This window comes from Euprymna scolopes, chromosome 11, assembly GCF_053919585.1.
Source record: "Euprymna scolopes isolate OS-2025 chromosome 11, ASM5391958v1, whole genome shotgun sequence".
In the NCBI taxonomy this organism is placed as follows: domain Eukaryota; kingdom Metazoa; phylum Mollusca; class Cephalopoda; order Sepiida; family Sepiolidae; genus Euprymna; species Euprymna scolopes.
This window is the reverse complement of record NC_136492.1, coordinates 46,525,488-46,538,323: the sequence shown is the minus strand read 5'-3', so window position 1 is coordinate 46,538,323 and position 12,836 is coordinate 46,525,488. Positions and strand designations below refer to the sequence as shown.

The 12,836-nt window shown below is 33.0% G+C and overlaps 1 protein-coding gene across 2 annotated transcripts in view; it reads right to left on the bottom strand.

The window, feature by feature from the left end:
* The window catches only part of LOC145287850 (coiled-coil domain-containing protein 39-like), a 2,493,216-nt gene that overhangs the window by 762,872 nt on the left and 1,717,508 nt on the right, over positions 1-12,836 (bottom strand). The window contains exon 19 of one of the 2 annotated variants that reach the window (XM_080135725.1): positions 11,520-12,344. The exons of the other annotated variant lie outside the window; for it this stretch is intronic. Coding sequence (XP_079991851.1) covers positions 11,583-12,344 — 762 coding nt within the window. The 3' untranslated portion in view covers positions 11,520-11,582. Of the gene's footprint in view, positions 1-11,519; positions 12,345-12,836 lie in introns of those variants that run through there. 2 annotated transcript variants of the gene reach the window in all.

Here is a 12,836-nt window from a genome sequence, read left to right as displayed (position 1 = left end):
ATGTTATTCTAAACCTTATGTTCAGAATCCTTATTCCCACGTAAATCAAATCCATTACATAATTTTGATTCGAGAAAATGTTTAAAATTTTAGGCTTCATTGTGGTCTAATGACAGAATCAGCTTCGATGCAAATCTGATATATTTGAATTGTGAAATGGGAGCTTGTAGCCATAATAGGCAGCCTAAAATATTTCTAAAATACTCAAAAGAAACGGCAATTTGACGAATATTTATTAATGTCTAATACTTTTTGTTAACATTTCACAAAAGTTGGAGGTATCTGAATTTCCATAAAAACTTTGTGACATATAAAACGAAGTATTGTTTACATTTCGATATCTTACAACTGGCAGCAGTGTTTAAACTTTCATACCGATCGATTAATTAGTTTGGGAGTGAATTCTGTACATAGAGAAATGTATATATATGTATGTACCGAACATATATATAAGAAATCTTTGTGTAAACATGTTGTCTAAATGATTCCATGCTGACTCTTTTAAGTTTGTGTGTATATCTAACCCAGAAGAAAATGTTGTAGAACGTGAACAGCAAGAATATGAAATTGATAATTTCTTAAATTACCCTGTAATTTTATAAATCCAAATTTATAAGATATTATTAAAGACAAAGATGCAAACCAAAATTTCCCATGAACATGACAGGTAGCGTTATTCGACACATAAACCGTGAAAAAAACAGATAAAGAATTAAATTATAAATTTATTTGTCAGAAATTATTCCATTCACACAGTGATAAAAGCATATAATTTATTATTAAATAACATAAAAAATGCAAAATTTTCTTGCATGAAAATGAATCTAAGATCGTAAACTGATAATAAAAAGGAAATCTTTATAGCAAAGAGCTGGATGTAATTCGTATGCTCACAGAATTGATATTCCCAAAATGTAATAATTAATCTGTGTAATTAATAAAATTGTTATTTAAAATTTATAGTGACAGACCAACGAAACTAATATTCCTGTCTGACAGATAACTTATTTTTACTTTATATTATGATAATCATAATTATTAGCCTTGTAGTCAAACAAGGATTATGGATTATCATGTGTTCCAAGAATAGAGTATTTAATATTATGCAGCATTTAATACAAACTGGTAATTGCTTTCTCAACGTTTCGGTCGATTTAATTTCCAACCTTCTTCATAATGATTCCAGGGTTCGACAAAAAAAAAAAAAAACCTAAAGAAGACCGGAGGTTAGATTCACCGAAACGTTGTGAAAATTCCAGTCAAGATGAGAACAGCAGTCCAAAGTATCCAAATAACACATAAAATATCTGCTTTTAATGAAAGGAAATGATTAAAAGTACATGCTTTTTATTTTAAAATATGCCACTTTCATTTTAATATAATATATCACTAATTTTACTTTGAGACTATTTTGTACCTGCTTTTGCACCCGTGTACATATCGTTTAGATAGTTGTTTAAAATCTATATTGTTGCATTCATGGCAAGAAAAGAATTCAAATATACATTAGTTTCCAAATATGTTTTTCTTGATGATATTTGAATATTTGAGACAATGATATATATATATATATATATATATATATATATATATATATATACATACATACACACTCATCATCATTTATCATTGACTTCCAAACTAATCTCTCTCCAAAAAGATCTTTATATCTCTCGCGAGTCTATTCTTATAACTTCTTTCCATATTTTCCTTGGTCTTCCCTTGTGAACCGATCTTGTTACCTCAACTTTATTATATCTACTAACCTAAGAACTTTCACTCATTATTTCAACATTGCTATACTATTAAAGTTTTCTGTTTGATAACTACCTAAACGTATCTTAAACACTTACATTATTCATCTATCATATCGTTTCTCTCAATGTAACGTTTGTCTTCAACTCTAAACCTCCACTGAGTATACATGCCTGATCGACTCTTCTTTTGATCAACAGTGATAACATTGTGCTTATTAGTAATTGTTAAAATTTCCCTGAACCTACTTCATCCACTCCTAACTTTTGCAATCACGTTAGCACCTACTTTTCCCAGTATATCAATTGTATCACTACATTAATAAAACTTTTGAATAATCTCAGTAGATTTACCATCCAGATATATTTTCTCCACATCTGAATTCTCATCCATCATTGTCTTACAGTTCATGTGCACAAAGTGATTATCCCCTCCCAATCTACCAGTAACCGCAATGCACTTGTGTATTCAATGTTTACAAATACACAAAAAAAAAAAAATTGAATTGCACTTGACCCCCTTTCTAAAAACTGAGCAGGGGAACTTTTCAATTTCTACGGACTTTCCAAGATTACAACCACTGTTCATCACTTTGATCATCATATACACGAGAAAGGAAACAGATTGGTTAGATTATGTCACATAGGAAGGATTTAGTTAGATTTCAATTGTAAATACAGTTGCTTGTTGAATTGTTTCAACAATAATTCATTACTCTTTCAATATATGTAAAATGATGGATTTTTGTTCAATTTCAACATGTACGTTATGATGCATTTTGATCGTCTTATCAAATGTAACAAGAGTGCGATTGTTGACTGCGGTTTCAGATTTGGACTATTTATGAACTGGATTAGGTGTTACTTTGTGTATTAATGTATTTGAATGTCTGACAAATTTCGTAAAGATTTAAAAAAATATTTACATTTTATTATAAACCAGTTGTACTTTCTCGGCATTGCCCAGAATACAGTGAAGTTTAGTTTTTAATTGTTATAAATTTAAAAAAGAAAAGGTTTAAACAGAAAAAATAAAATTGTAGTTGCAAGGGAGATAAATTATTTCATATTCTTTAATTATATTATATTGGTTATTCTCATGACAGAATTTTATTTTTCAGTGATTAATTGATAAACATTTCATAATATAAATTGGCTCGCTATACTAAATGATTTATTAAATGAATTATTAGAAGGTTGAGAGCAAATAATCAGTTTGTGTGCAAAATGTGTAGGAAGATGGAGATAGATAAAAACTCAGATACCGAAAAAGTGTACCTGGATTATTAAGAATTTAATTTTTATTTTGGTGATATCATTAAGGAACACGATAGAACAGGTGCTAGTTGGATTGCAAATATAAAGAATGGGTGAAGTAAATCCAGAGAATTTTTGCAATTACTAACAAGTCGACCAAGGAAAGAGGCCATCAGACATGTGTACACAGTATAATAATGGTTGGAAGTTAAACCTGATCAGTGAGAGTTGAGGACATGAGTTGCATGGAACAAATGATATAAAATGATACGATAAGGCGAGTCTTTGAGACAATTTTAGATCCGATGATCTCAGATGAAAATTAAATTTGAACAGTACAGGGAGTTATGTGCAGAACTGTTAAATGTAGTGGTTTAAACACATTGTTATATTTTCTGTTCAAAATATATTTTCTTAGAGGGACCAACTTGATTTTCAAAAGGTTGAAATCTATTTCTAAATTGCAAGTGAAAGGCAAATTGATTTCTTTCTTTCCTTTTCTTCATGGTCATATTTTAAACATAAATAAATTTGTTTGGAAATTACCAAATTCTGAATGTTTATCTACCTATACAAATAAATGGAAAATATTTGGTTTTTGTTTTTAAAATGGTGAATGAAATGTTTATTTGTAATTAATGTTTCTTGTATATCAATTGGCAAACCGCAAAGTGATAGCAATCGGAAAGAGCCAGCTAGTAACAATAAATTATAGTTGAACACTCTTTCAATTATATAACCCTAGTATGATCCATTTCTGAGTATGCCATCTTAGTAACAACTCCAATCTTCAAAGAGATATCGTACACCTAGAGCATGATCAATGGTTGGCAATCAGTATAGTGACAGGATTCTCCACACTTACAAATAACAGGTTCAAAGACTAAAACTATCCTCAGTTGAGCAGCAAAGAATGCAAAGGGTCCTTATTCTGGCATACAGCATAATTAACAGGAATCTATCTTTAGAGGAGTTTTTCACTCCAATATCTTGTCATGGTTTCCATGGTCACATGTATCATCGCTTTTATCTCAACAGAAGAAAAGCAGCATTCCCTGTTCATGTTACTGCTTCCTGGAACACTTTGTCAACGGAGTTCATGATGATGCCTATAATATTCATGTTTAAATTCACCTTGAAAAAAACATGCAGATGGTATTGTAATGCAATATCTTCTCTCGTTTTACGTGGCTTGCTGCATTTTGCCAATAAAATTGATTGATATATTTATATTATTTGGATTCTTTGGACTATAGCTCTCATATTGAGTGTTATTTTCACAACGTTTCGCTAGATGTAACCCCTGACTTTCTTCATGTGTATCTTGTCGAACTCTGGAATCTTTCTGCCAAACTCGGGAATCTGCACAGTATTTCAGACGAAACGGTTTATTTAATTCACAGGGGTAACATGCTCATGATCCATCTGAATAGAAGTCCTAAGTAATTCACAATTGTTTTTAGAGTATCGCCTGCATTAAGGATTGAACCTTCAATCTTCAGAAGAATGTAACTTACAACTGAACTTTACCATGTACTTTATCCACTATGCCACGATCCTTGCAAACAATGAAATTTTAAAAGCGTCTAATGCATCATTCACTTTTAACAGAAGAAAAAGTTCCTTAACTGAATCAAATTGACAAGTGAAACATTAGTAATTTAAAAATTTAAGCTTGTAACTATTTTTATGAATTTAGTGCTATTAATCTTTCTTTCATTAAATGAATATTAGCAATAAATTAAAAATGTTTTCAGAAGAATTTAGAACATTGTCGACGAGATAACGTTACATTAAAAAAGTGCAATAAAACTTTTCTTCCTACTCTCCCCCCTTTAATCCTTTTATCTTTTTTGTCCTTCTCTCACTTCCTATTTTCATACAAAGGTGTGACAAAAATAAATAAAATAAAACATGCATATTATCATTTCAAACCAAATCATTTATACAGTCCACGAGGTAGCTTGTTCTTGTTCCATCATGACTGGACAGAAATCTTAAGTAATTTCAGAACATATTTTAAACTGATTCCAGGCAATGTGTTTCTTATTTTAATCATTGTTCTTATTTCTATTATATTTCTTAAGTTTTAAGATGAGGAGTGATAATTTGTATTGATTGCATTTTTCGAACTACTTTTATCATCTTGTGTTATTTTTACAAAATTTCGGCCAATGTAACCTCTGACTTTCCTCGGATTTTCTTGTCGAATTTATTTTCATTATTTTTTATTTTATTTCTTATTACTCACTGAATGATTTCAGAACTTATTCTAGCAGAATGTTTGTAAAAGTAATACCTGTTTAGCAATAGTTTCAAATAACATTTTTCAGGCCTTTTTCTAAGGATGACCGCAGAATAACTAACGCCTATGACCCCATTATGCAATATCCAAGACAATCGATTTGATTAATGACTATATTGCCACAGAGTGCAAAAGAAGAATATGAAAATTATGTTACACTTTGGCTCATATTATTAGATGAGAAAGACGCTAAGGAAGTAAAAAACTTACTAAGAAAATGCGTTTCTCCCTTATTCCACTCATATGATAGCAAAGTCTTTCGGCAGGAATAATCTGTTCTTTGTCTTCTCTTTTATATGTTACAAGATTCTTAGCCCTTAAATGGAGTGTTCACTACACAGGGGCCATGCCTTTTTCATAGTCTAAAACACAGCTGATAATGTTATAATACAAACAAAGTAATATAATTTTGCATGGCATATATTATCTTATTATGTTAGACCATTGTTGAATCTAAGCTGAAATCACATAATGGAATAGCTTAACAGAATTTGTTAACATTGAACTTGAAAGTCACTATGCCATCTTAGAATCATTTTATATGAGAACAGATAACTTTTTATAGCAATCCATAGATTAGAAAGTAATTATTAAAGAAATCTAATTACAAACAAAGGAAGTAACATACGGTATTACATTGGTACTCTCTGCAAAGCTCCAGCCTCTGTGACATCATAACATGTGCTTGTTTTACAATTACTTGTACGAAATGTGTCCTGATGAATATACTCTATGTATCACCCTCAAAGTAAGTACCCTTGTCCCACATGACTAGATACCAAATACATCTTCACTGTAAAGGTCCCTCCATGTTGGAATATTTTCTACTGTAATAGCTTCTGTTTAAATTTAGAATTCCCTCTTTCGTAACATGTTTCCACAACCGTACACAACATTCGGAAATTTAAATGTAAGTTCAACAAATATCTTGCTGCATAACTCCTCACCCAGGTTACCCCCTTTCAATCTTGTCCGTATCACAGGAGCACCTTATGCTTCAGTAATATTATGCCTTCTTTTACAAATAATATATAGTAATTTTTCTCTTCTTCATACCATTCAATATTTACAACAAATGTCAGTTGACATTGGATTTGAAGACGAATATATTCGAGTTTGTAGATAACAGATCTTTGCAAAGATTCTTTATCCATGAAAATTTGTCCTGACACTAGGCAGATGTACGTAGAATTGAACGTCTTTTGCCATTGTAGCAGCTAGACAAGTTCTTGCCATGGATGTCAAAATAGAAGGAACTAGAGATTGGAAATTAACTGAGCACCTTTTATGATAATAATGGTAAAGTAGCGAGATACTAGAAAAATCACTCTGTGTGAGAATGGGTCTGTAAGAAGCAGAAAAGATTATCTTCCACTAGATTTCGAACTCGATTTTGAACTTTGCCTAGCACTGAGCAACACCTCCCCAGATCTGGCACCATTATCTATCTTAGAACGTATCTTTCTCTCATATAGTCAGAGGATTGCATCAAGAGTCAGGTACTTTGTGGAATAGTAGAATGAGCCAATGTTTTTTCAGCAACCTTAAAAACAGATTGGATGTAACTTTTCCATTTTAGATCTGAAATGAAAGTCAGGAGCTTCTTCAAGGTATTGTCATAGACAGATGTGTCGTTTGGGTAGATGTCAACAAATGATCTCAAAATATGATTTTGAAGACGCTTAATGAAGATTAGAATAAAGGTTTTACCTAAGACAAATCCTTGAAGACGGAGGCATTGATACTATGTGCTTCAGACTTCTGTCTTCAGATGAATGTTAATCTTGAACAGTTGTCTGCTTTTACTTTTCATTTTGCATTCACTACAATAATTCTAGCTGTGGCACTATTTCTTTGTGCCACTGTTTCTAACACACTCTGCAGCATGGCCGAGTGGTTATTTGGCTATGTGCGTAGAGATACAAAGAAAAGCCTTCCAATAATTCCCTTTCCTAGAGCTCTCTCTCTTTTTGTTCAGGCCGTCATGAGCTGAGCACCATAATTTTTGTCTCTCCATAAACTAGGAGGGGGGGGGGCACCCCCTCCCTCAAAACTAGTTAGGGTAGATTAGTTAGCTTTGAAAAGCTTATTGTCCAGTTTTAAATTGTAAAAGTATTTTTGTAATATATTGTATCTCTAATTTAAAATAAAATAGTTATGTTCCATATATATTACAATTGTGTTACGTGTTGTTTTTCTTGTGACTGCCATAAATACCTTCATTGAACAACAAAACGGTCCGGAAAATGAAGAAAGAAAATTCCAGTCAGAACGCCACCAAGGGTGAAGAGGTCAAGACGTTTCCTGAGAGAAGAAGGAGCCACACAGCACATTCAACATCTCAGGTATGCTTTCCTTCTTATAGACCCTAATGACGACCATCTTCATATCTTCCCAAGACCGCTTTAAGACATTTACTATAACACGTCTGTCGGTCACACCTCAGTGACCGGCGGATAGTGGTATATAGCCACATTTTCTATGCAGAGCTCAAAGTCTGCCTCCTTGACGGCTGACGCTCATACAAGACAGATGCATGAATCTGGCACACTCAACACTAATGCTTTATGAACAGTAGACGTTATCCTATTCTTCAGCACTAGCTCTTCATAGTATGACATATTATTAGAGCAAGCATTACCTATCTCTAAACCCTTTTGGGTGGTGCTCAGTGAAACACCCTGGAAGGTGTGCTTTCAGCAGTGTTTTAGAAGTTCTTTAAATTATTGTTGTTAATTTACTTCAATATTCCAACTTTATATTATAAGTTTTGCTATATTCAGCAACTCATAATGCTTTTGTGAAGATGATGAACCATACTAGACTGTGAGGTATTGAATATTTCAGATTTTTGCTATGGTTTACAACACAGCCTCAGATTTAATAGAGTGTGTATAGTCTTTTTCAAATCTTTAGAAGAGCAAAGACTAAAAATTAGTTATGAAAAACATCAAGAAAAGTCAACAAGTAATTATGATTTGAAACATTATTTTATATCCCTAGTTACATAAAATAAGGTAGGTGTATATGTTTATATAATTGTAAAGGATTTACTTCTAAACTAATTATCAAATCATTATGAATTTTGGAAGCACAACTGCTAGGCCTACATAAATAATGTGGATTATATTTATTTTAATTTAGTTTTTATGCTAACGATAGAAAGTGGGAGTGGCAGCTCTCTGTGAAAATTCAGATACCCCCGATTTTTGCGAAATTTTGCCTGCAGATATTAGATATAATTTAATAAATATTCCCCAAATTTCTGTTTTTATGGAGTATTTTTAAGAGTTTTAGAGAGTATAATATATGCTCAAACTACAATTTGAAAATGCAAATATTTCAAATTAACATTAAATTTGATCCATAATTATTTGACAGTAGTTAGGCAAGATCTTCTGAATTTTAGTTTCTTCACAAGAGCTTTAAACTGCAGCATTAAATTTTAGACTTTTTTTTAATCAATTTTGTAATGTATTTTGATAAAATAAAAATGACAAATAATAAGTAGCGAATGGTCCAAATAATTAAAAGAAAGAGAAATAAGAAAGAAGAGAGATTCCAAAATGAAACATTCTGGACGGGCTAAAATAATTTAAAAACTATAAAAATAAAAAGTGCTTTAATTCTTCCATCTTTAATAAGTTCTAAGCAATCAAATGAACTTTTAAAAATGAAGAAATGAACACTTCTTTGCTATACGAATTGACGACTGCTTTGTTGTATAAAACACAACCGTTTATTTTTAATTGCAATCAACACAGACAATTATAATACAGACATCTTTGGTACATTCTTTGAAACATGAGAGTGGGGGAAGGGACAGAGTAAGAAAGAAAAACAGCTGATGATCTATACGGTAACATCGCACTTCATCATATGGTTTCTTGATTCCTTAAATCTCAATTTCTTTAACTATATTTCCTAATTATTCCCACACACGTCAAATTTTCTCTTTGGTGTCAACATTTTTCTTCTAGCTATGTTGGTTAATGTAACCAATATAGATACGAAAGGATTTTTAAGGGCGCATATTAATTTACTTTCTGACACCGAATGTGTTTTTCATCATGGCTTCAACCTCAATAAAACTAATTTAATCAAAAATTATAATGATCAAAGAAGTGTGAGAAAATGAGTGACTTTTCTAAGTCAACAAATTTAGTTGTGAGATATCGACTTTTACATACGTTTTTTTTTTTTTTCATTATAGCAAAATATGTGTTTCAAGTATTTTGAGGTTTGATCTTACAATTAGTGGTTCAAAATGATAATCAATTAAAACTACCTGATAATTTAATTCGGAATTGAAACGCACAAGATTTTTGTAGCTTATCTGCCACAGGTATATTTTCATACTATATATATATATATCAGTTGGTAGCAAATTATTTGGTACATTGGGTTTTTTTTTTTTTGATATTTCTCAAAAAATATCAAGTTAATTTGAATTAAATTTACACTCAATCTTTGAACAGATTACGTCTTTAACAATAAAAGGGAAATGAACAGTAAATGTGAGAGGTGTACTCGCTCTTTTGATACTATATATATATCCATGTATGCTTTTGTAATTAAATAAAAATTATGAATTTTTGGTCATTTGAAGCATCAAAAAGTATAGCTTTATGGACAACATAAAAGCATTAAAAGTGCTATTATGATTTAATATTACGAACAGTCCTCTACTTCTTATCCGAAAACTGCATGTGTGTGCATATATATATATATATATATATATATATATATATATATATATATATATATATATAAAAGTGAACGTGTCTGTCTGTCTGTCTGTTTGTCTGTGTACATTTCCCTACGCAATAACTCTGTCAATTTTTAGTCTATAGACTCGAAATTTGAAATACCGGGTACTGAGATTTGGGAAAATCGATGTGACGGGCGTCAGCCAGAAATTTGGTTGTTAAGGGGTCAAATTTCAACGATTTGACCTTTAAGAACTCTACCAACCTCCTCCGAGAATTTTGGGTCTAGACACTTGAAATTTTAGATATAGGTTCATTGAACCTGGATCTAACTTAATAAAGTTATTTGAGCCCGAAACTATAAATTTTAAGGGGTCATAATAGGGGTCAAATTAAAAAAAAAATTACTCGTCTTTTTTTTTTTTGCTCAGCATACACCTCCAAACACCCGGGCAACGCCGGGCTGAAATGCTAGTATATATATATATATATATATATATATATATATATATATATATATATATGCACCATAACTGCACATCAGGTACAATTACAGATCTTTTTCACTACGACTTTCTCATTCCGTTTTATTTATCTTTCTTTAACTACAGTGAACACTCACATAAGCGTTTTTTCAATTTTTTATTTTTTTACTTTTTATCTATACGTATATAAAAAACAACGATTGTCTATTCATTTTCTCAGTCCGATAGACCGAGTACCAATTATAAATCATCATAGCCAGAGGATTGTTTAGAGTACAACAATGTAGGGTTATCTCTTGTAATGAGATTCATAGATTTGCTGTACATATATTTGTATTATATGTATGTATGTGTGGATGAATAAAAATCAATACGAAAAATATATAGATGTTTATATTTTTTCTGTATTTATTTCCTATATGCTGACGAATAGGAATACAAAAAGTCTTTCGACCGATCATTCGGTTTTCTTCAGTCTTAGCAAGCCGCCCGGCATTGCCCGGTCGAAAAATTCACTTAAATATGATATTTTGATTAATGCTGATTTCGTAGTTACAGGGTGGCCCAAAAGAAACGGGCCCCAGCTCTAATTAGGCCCCGTTCCTTAGTATTTTGTCCGAATGAAATGAAACTTTGGTCATGACTAGTTTATTATATTCAAAACATCACATCAAAACACTAAGGTCTTTGGCCTTTTTTTCTCCGTTCTACAACATATGTTCTAGATGGCCTCCATTTAGCTTTGTGCATTTCTTGAGGCGCAGCACGAAGTTGTCCATGATATTCTTACACACCGAATTGGTAATGGCTCTCATCTCCTCCCTGATGGCTTCCTTGAGTTCCGTGATGGTTCTGGGTTTCCCTGCATAGACTCTGTCCTTAAGATAGCCCCAAAGAAAAAAATATGGGGGGTTAGGTCCAGGCTATGGGGTGCCCACTCAAAATCAGTCTTGAGAGTGATCACTCGACCTCCGAAGTTCTCTGTCAGCCAATCTCAGGATAGGTTTGAGGTGTGAGAACTTGCTCCGTCCTGCTGGAACTAGAACTTACTCATGAGCGACGGGTAGATGGTCTAGAGTTCACTCCTGAAGGTTTTGAGGACCTCCACATACCGCTCCTTGGTGACTGTCACTGCTGCGCCAGATTCTTCGATGAAGATTCGTCCGATGATGCCTCTGGCTGAGATTGCAGCCCACACCATGCACTTAGGAAAGTTCAGGGACTTGGTGGCTACATCATTGGGTTTGAAGGACCCCCAGAAAACATTTGTCATGGAGTTCGCCTTTCCATCAAGATGGAAGTGGGCTCCATCTGAGGTCCAAAGGAGGTTAAGGAAACTTGGTGTCTCTTCGATCTTCTCGAGCATCTTGACTGCCATAGCCCTTCTCTGCTTCTTGTCTGAGGCTGTAAGGGTCTGCAGCGTCTGTATTCTGTATGGGTAAGCCCTGATATCGTTCACCAGCACTCTCCTGCAAGTCTCACGGGACATACTGAGAGACTGACTTCGCTTACGCATAGAGCGTTTCGGACTCTGCTGGAGAGACTCTCTCACTGTTTCAACCAGCTTGGCTGTTCGCTTCTTGGGACGTCCCAAGTGGCTTGGACAGTTCTCTCTGGCAAAGTTGAGGTTCTCCACAGTCCCATACTTTTCAAAGTTATCCACCCAGTTCTGAATTCTTTTGGATGGAGCCTTTTCACATTCGAACTGATGCATAAAACTGTCCTGGGTTTTCTTAAACGAGCCTGTCTTGTAGTAAAATTTAACACAGTGTATTCTTTGTCCTAGCTCCCACTGGGGTCTTGGTGTACTCACGGTCGTTGATTCTGTCATATCCTGTAAAATAAGGGCAATCAGTGAATAAATAATGGAGATATCACATAAAGTGTACACAGGACCCGTTTTATGGGGGGTCACCCTTTATTACTATATTGGACCCAATATATATAAATAAATAAATGACTTGTATCCCACCACCGAGAATCGAAACCAAAATGTTTAACTTACAATTTACTTTTTCCTTTGATGGTTATGCCTGAGCTATGAAGACATAAAAAAAAAGTCACACCATGTATAGAAGCTGGTAAATGTTGGTTTATGAGAGACAGAAGTAAAAAAACGAAGGAGCCTTGAAAAAAAAAAAAAGAACATCTATAAACGGAAGAGTAGAATTGGTTTCTTTGTTTACCGTAAACCTGAGGGCTTGACGAACGTTATTAAGGGACACAAAAAAGCATTCACTTTTGTCTTGTTGTCAAATAGGCAAAAGGTGTCATCAACATAACGAAAGTAAAGATCTGGTTTATGGAAACCAGATAATAGATCATC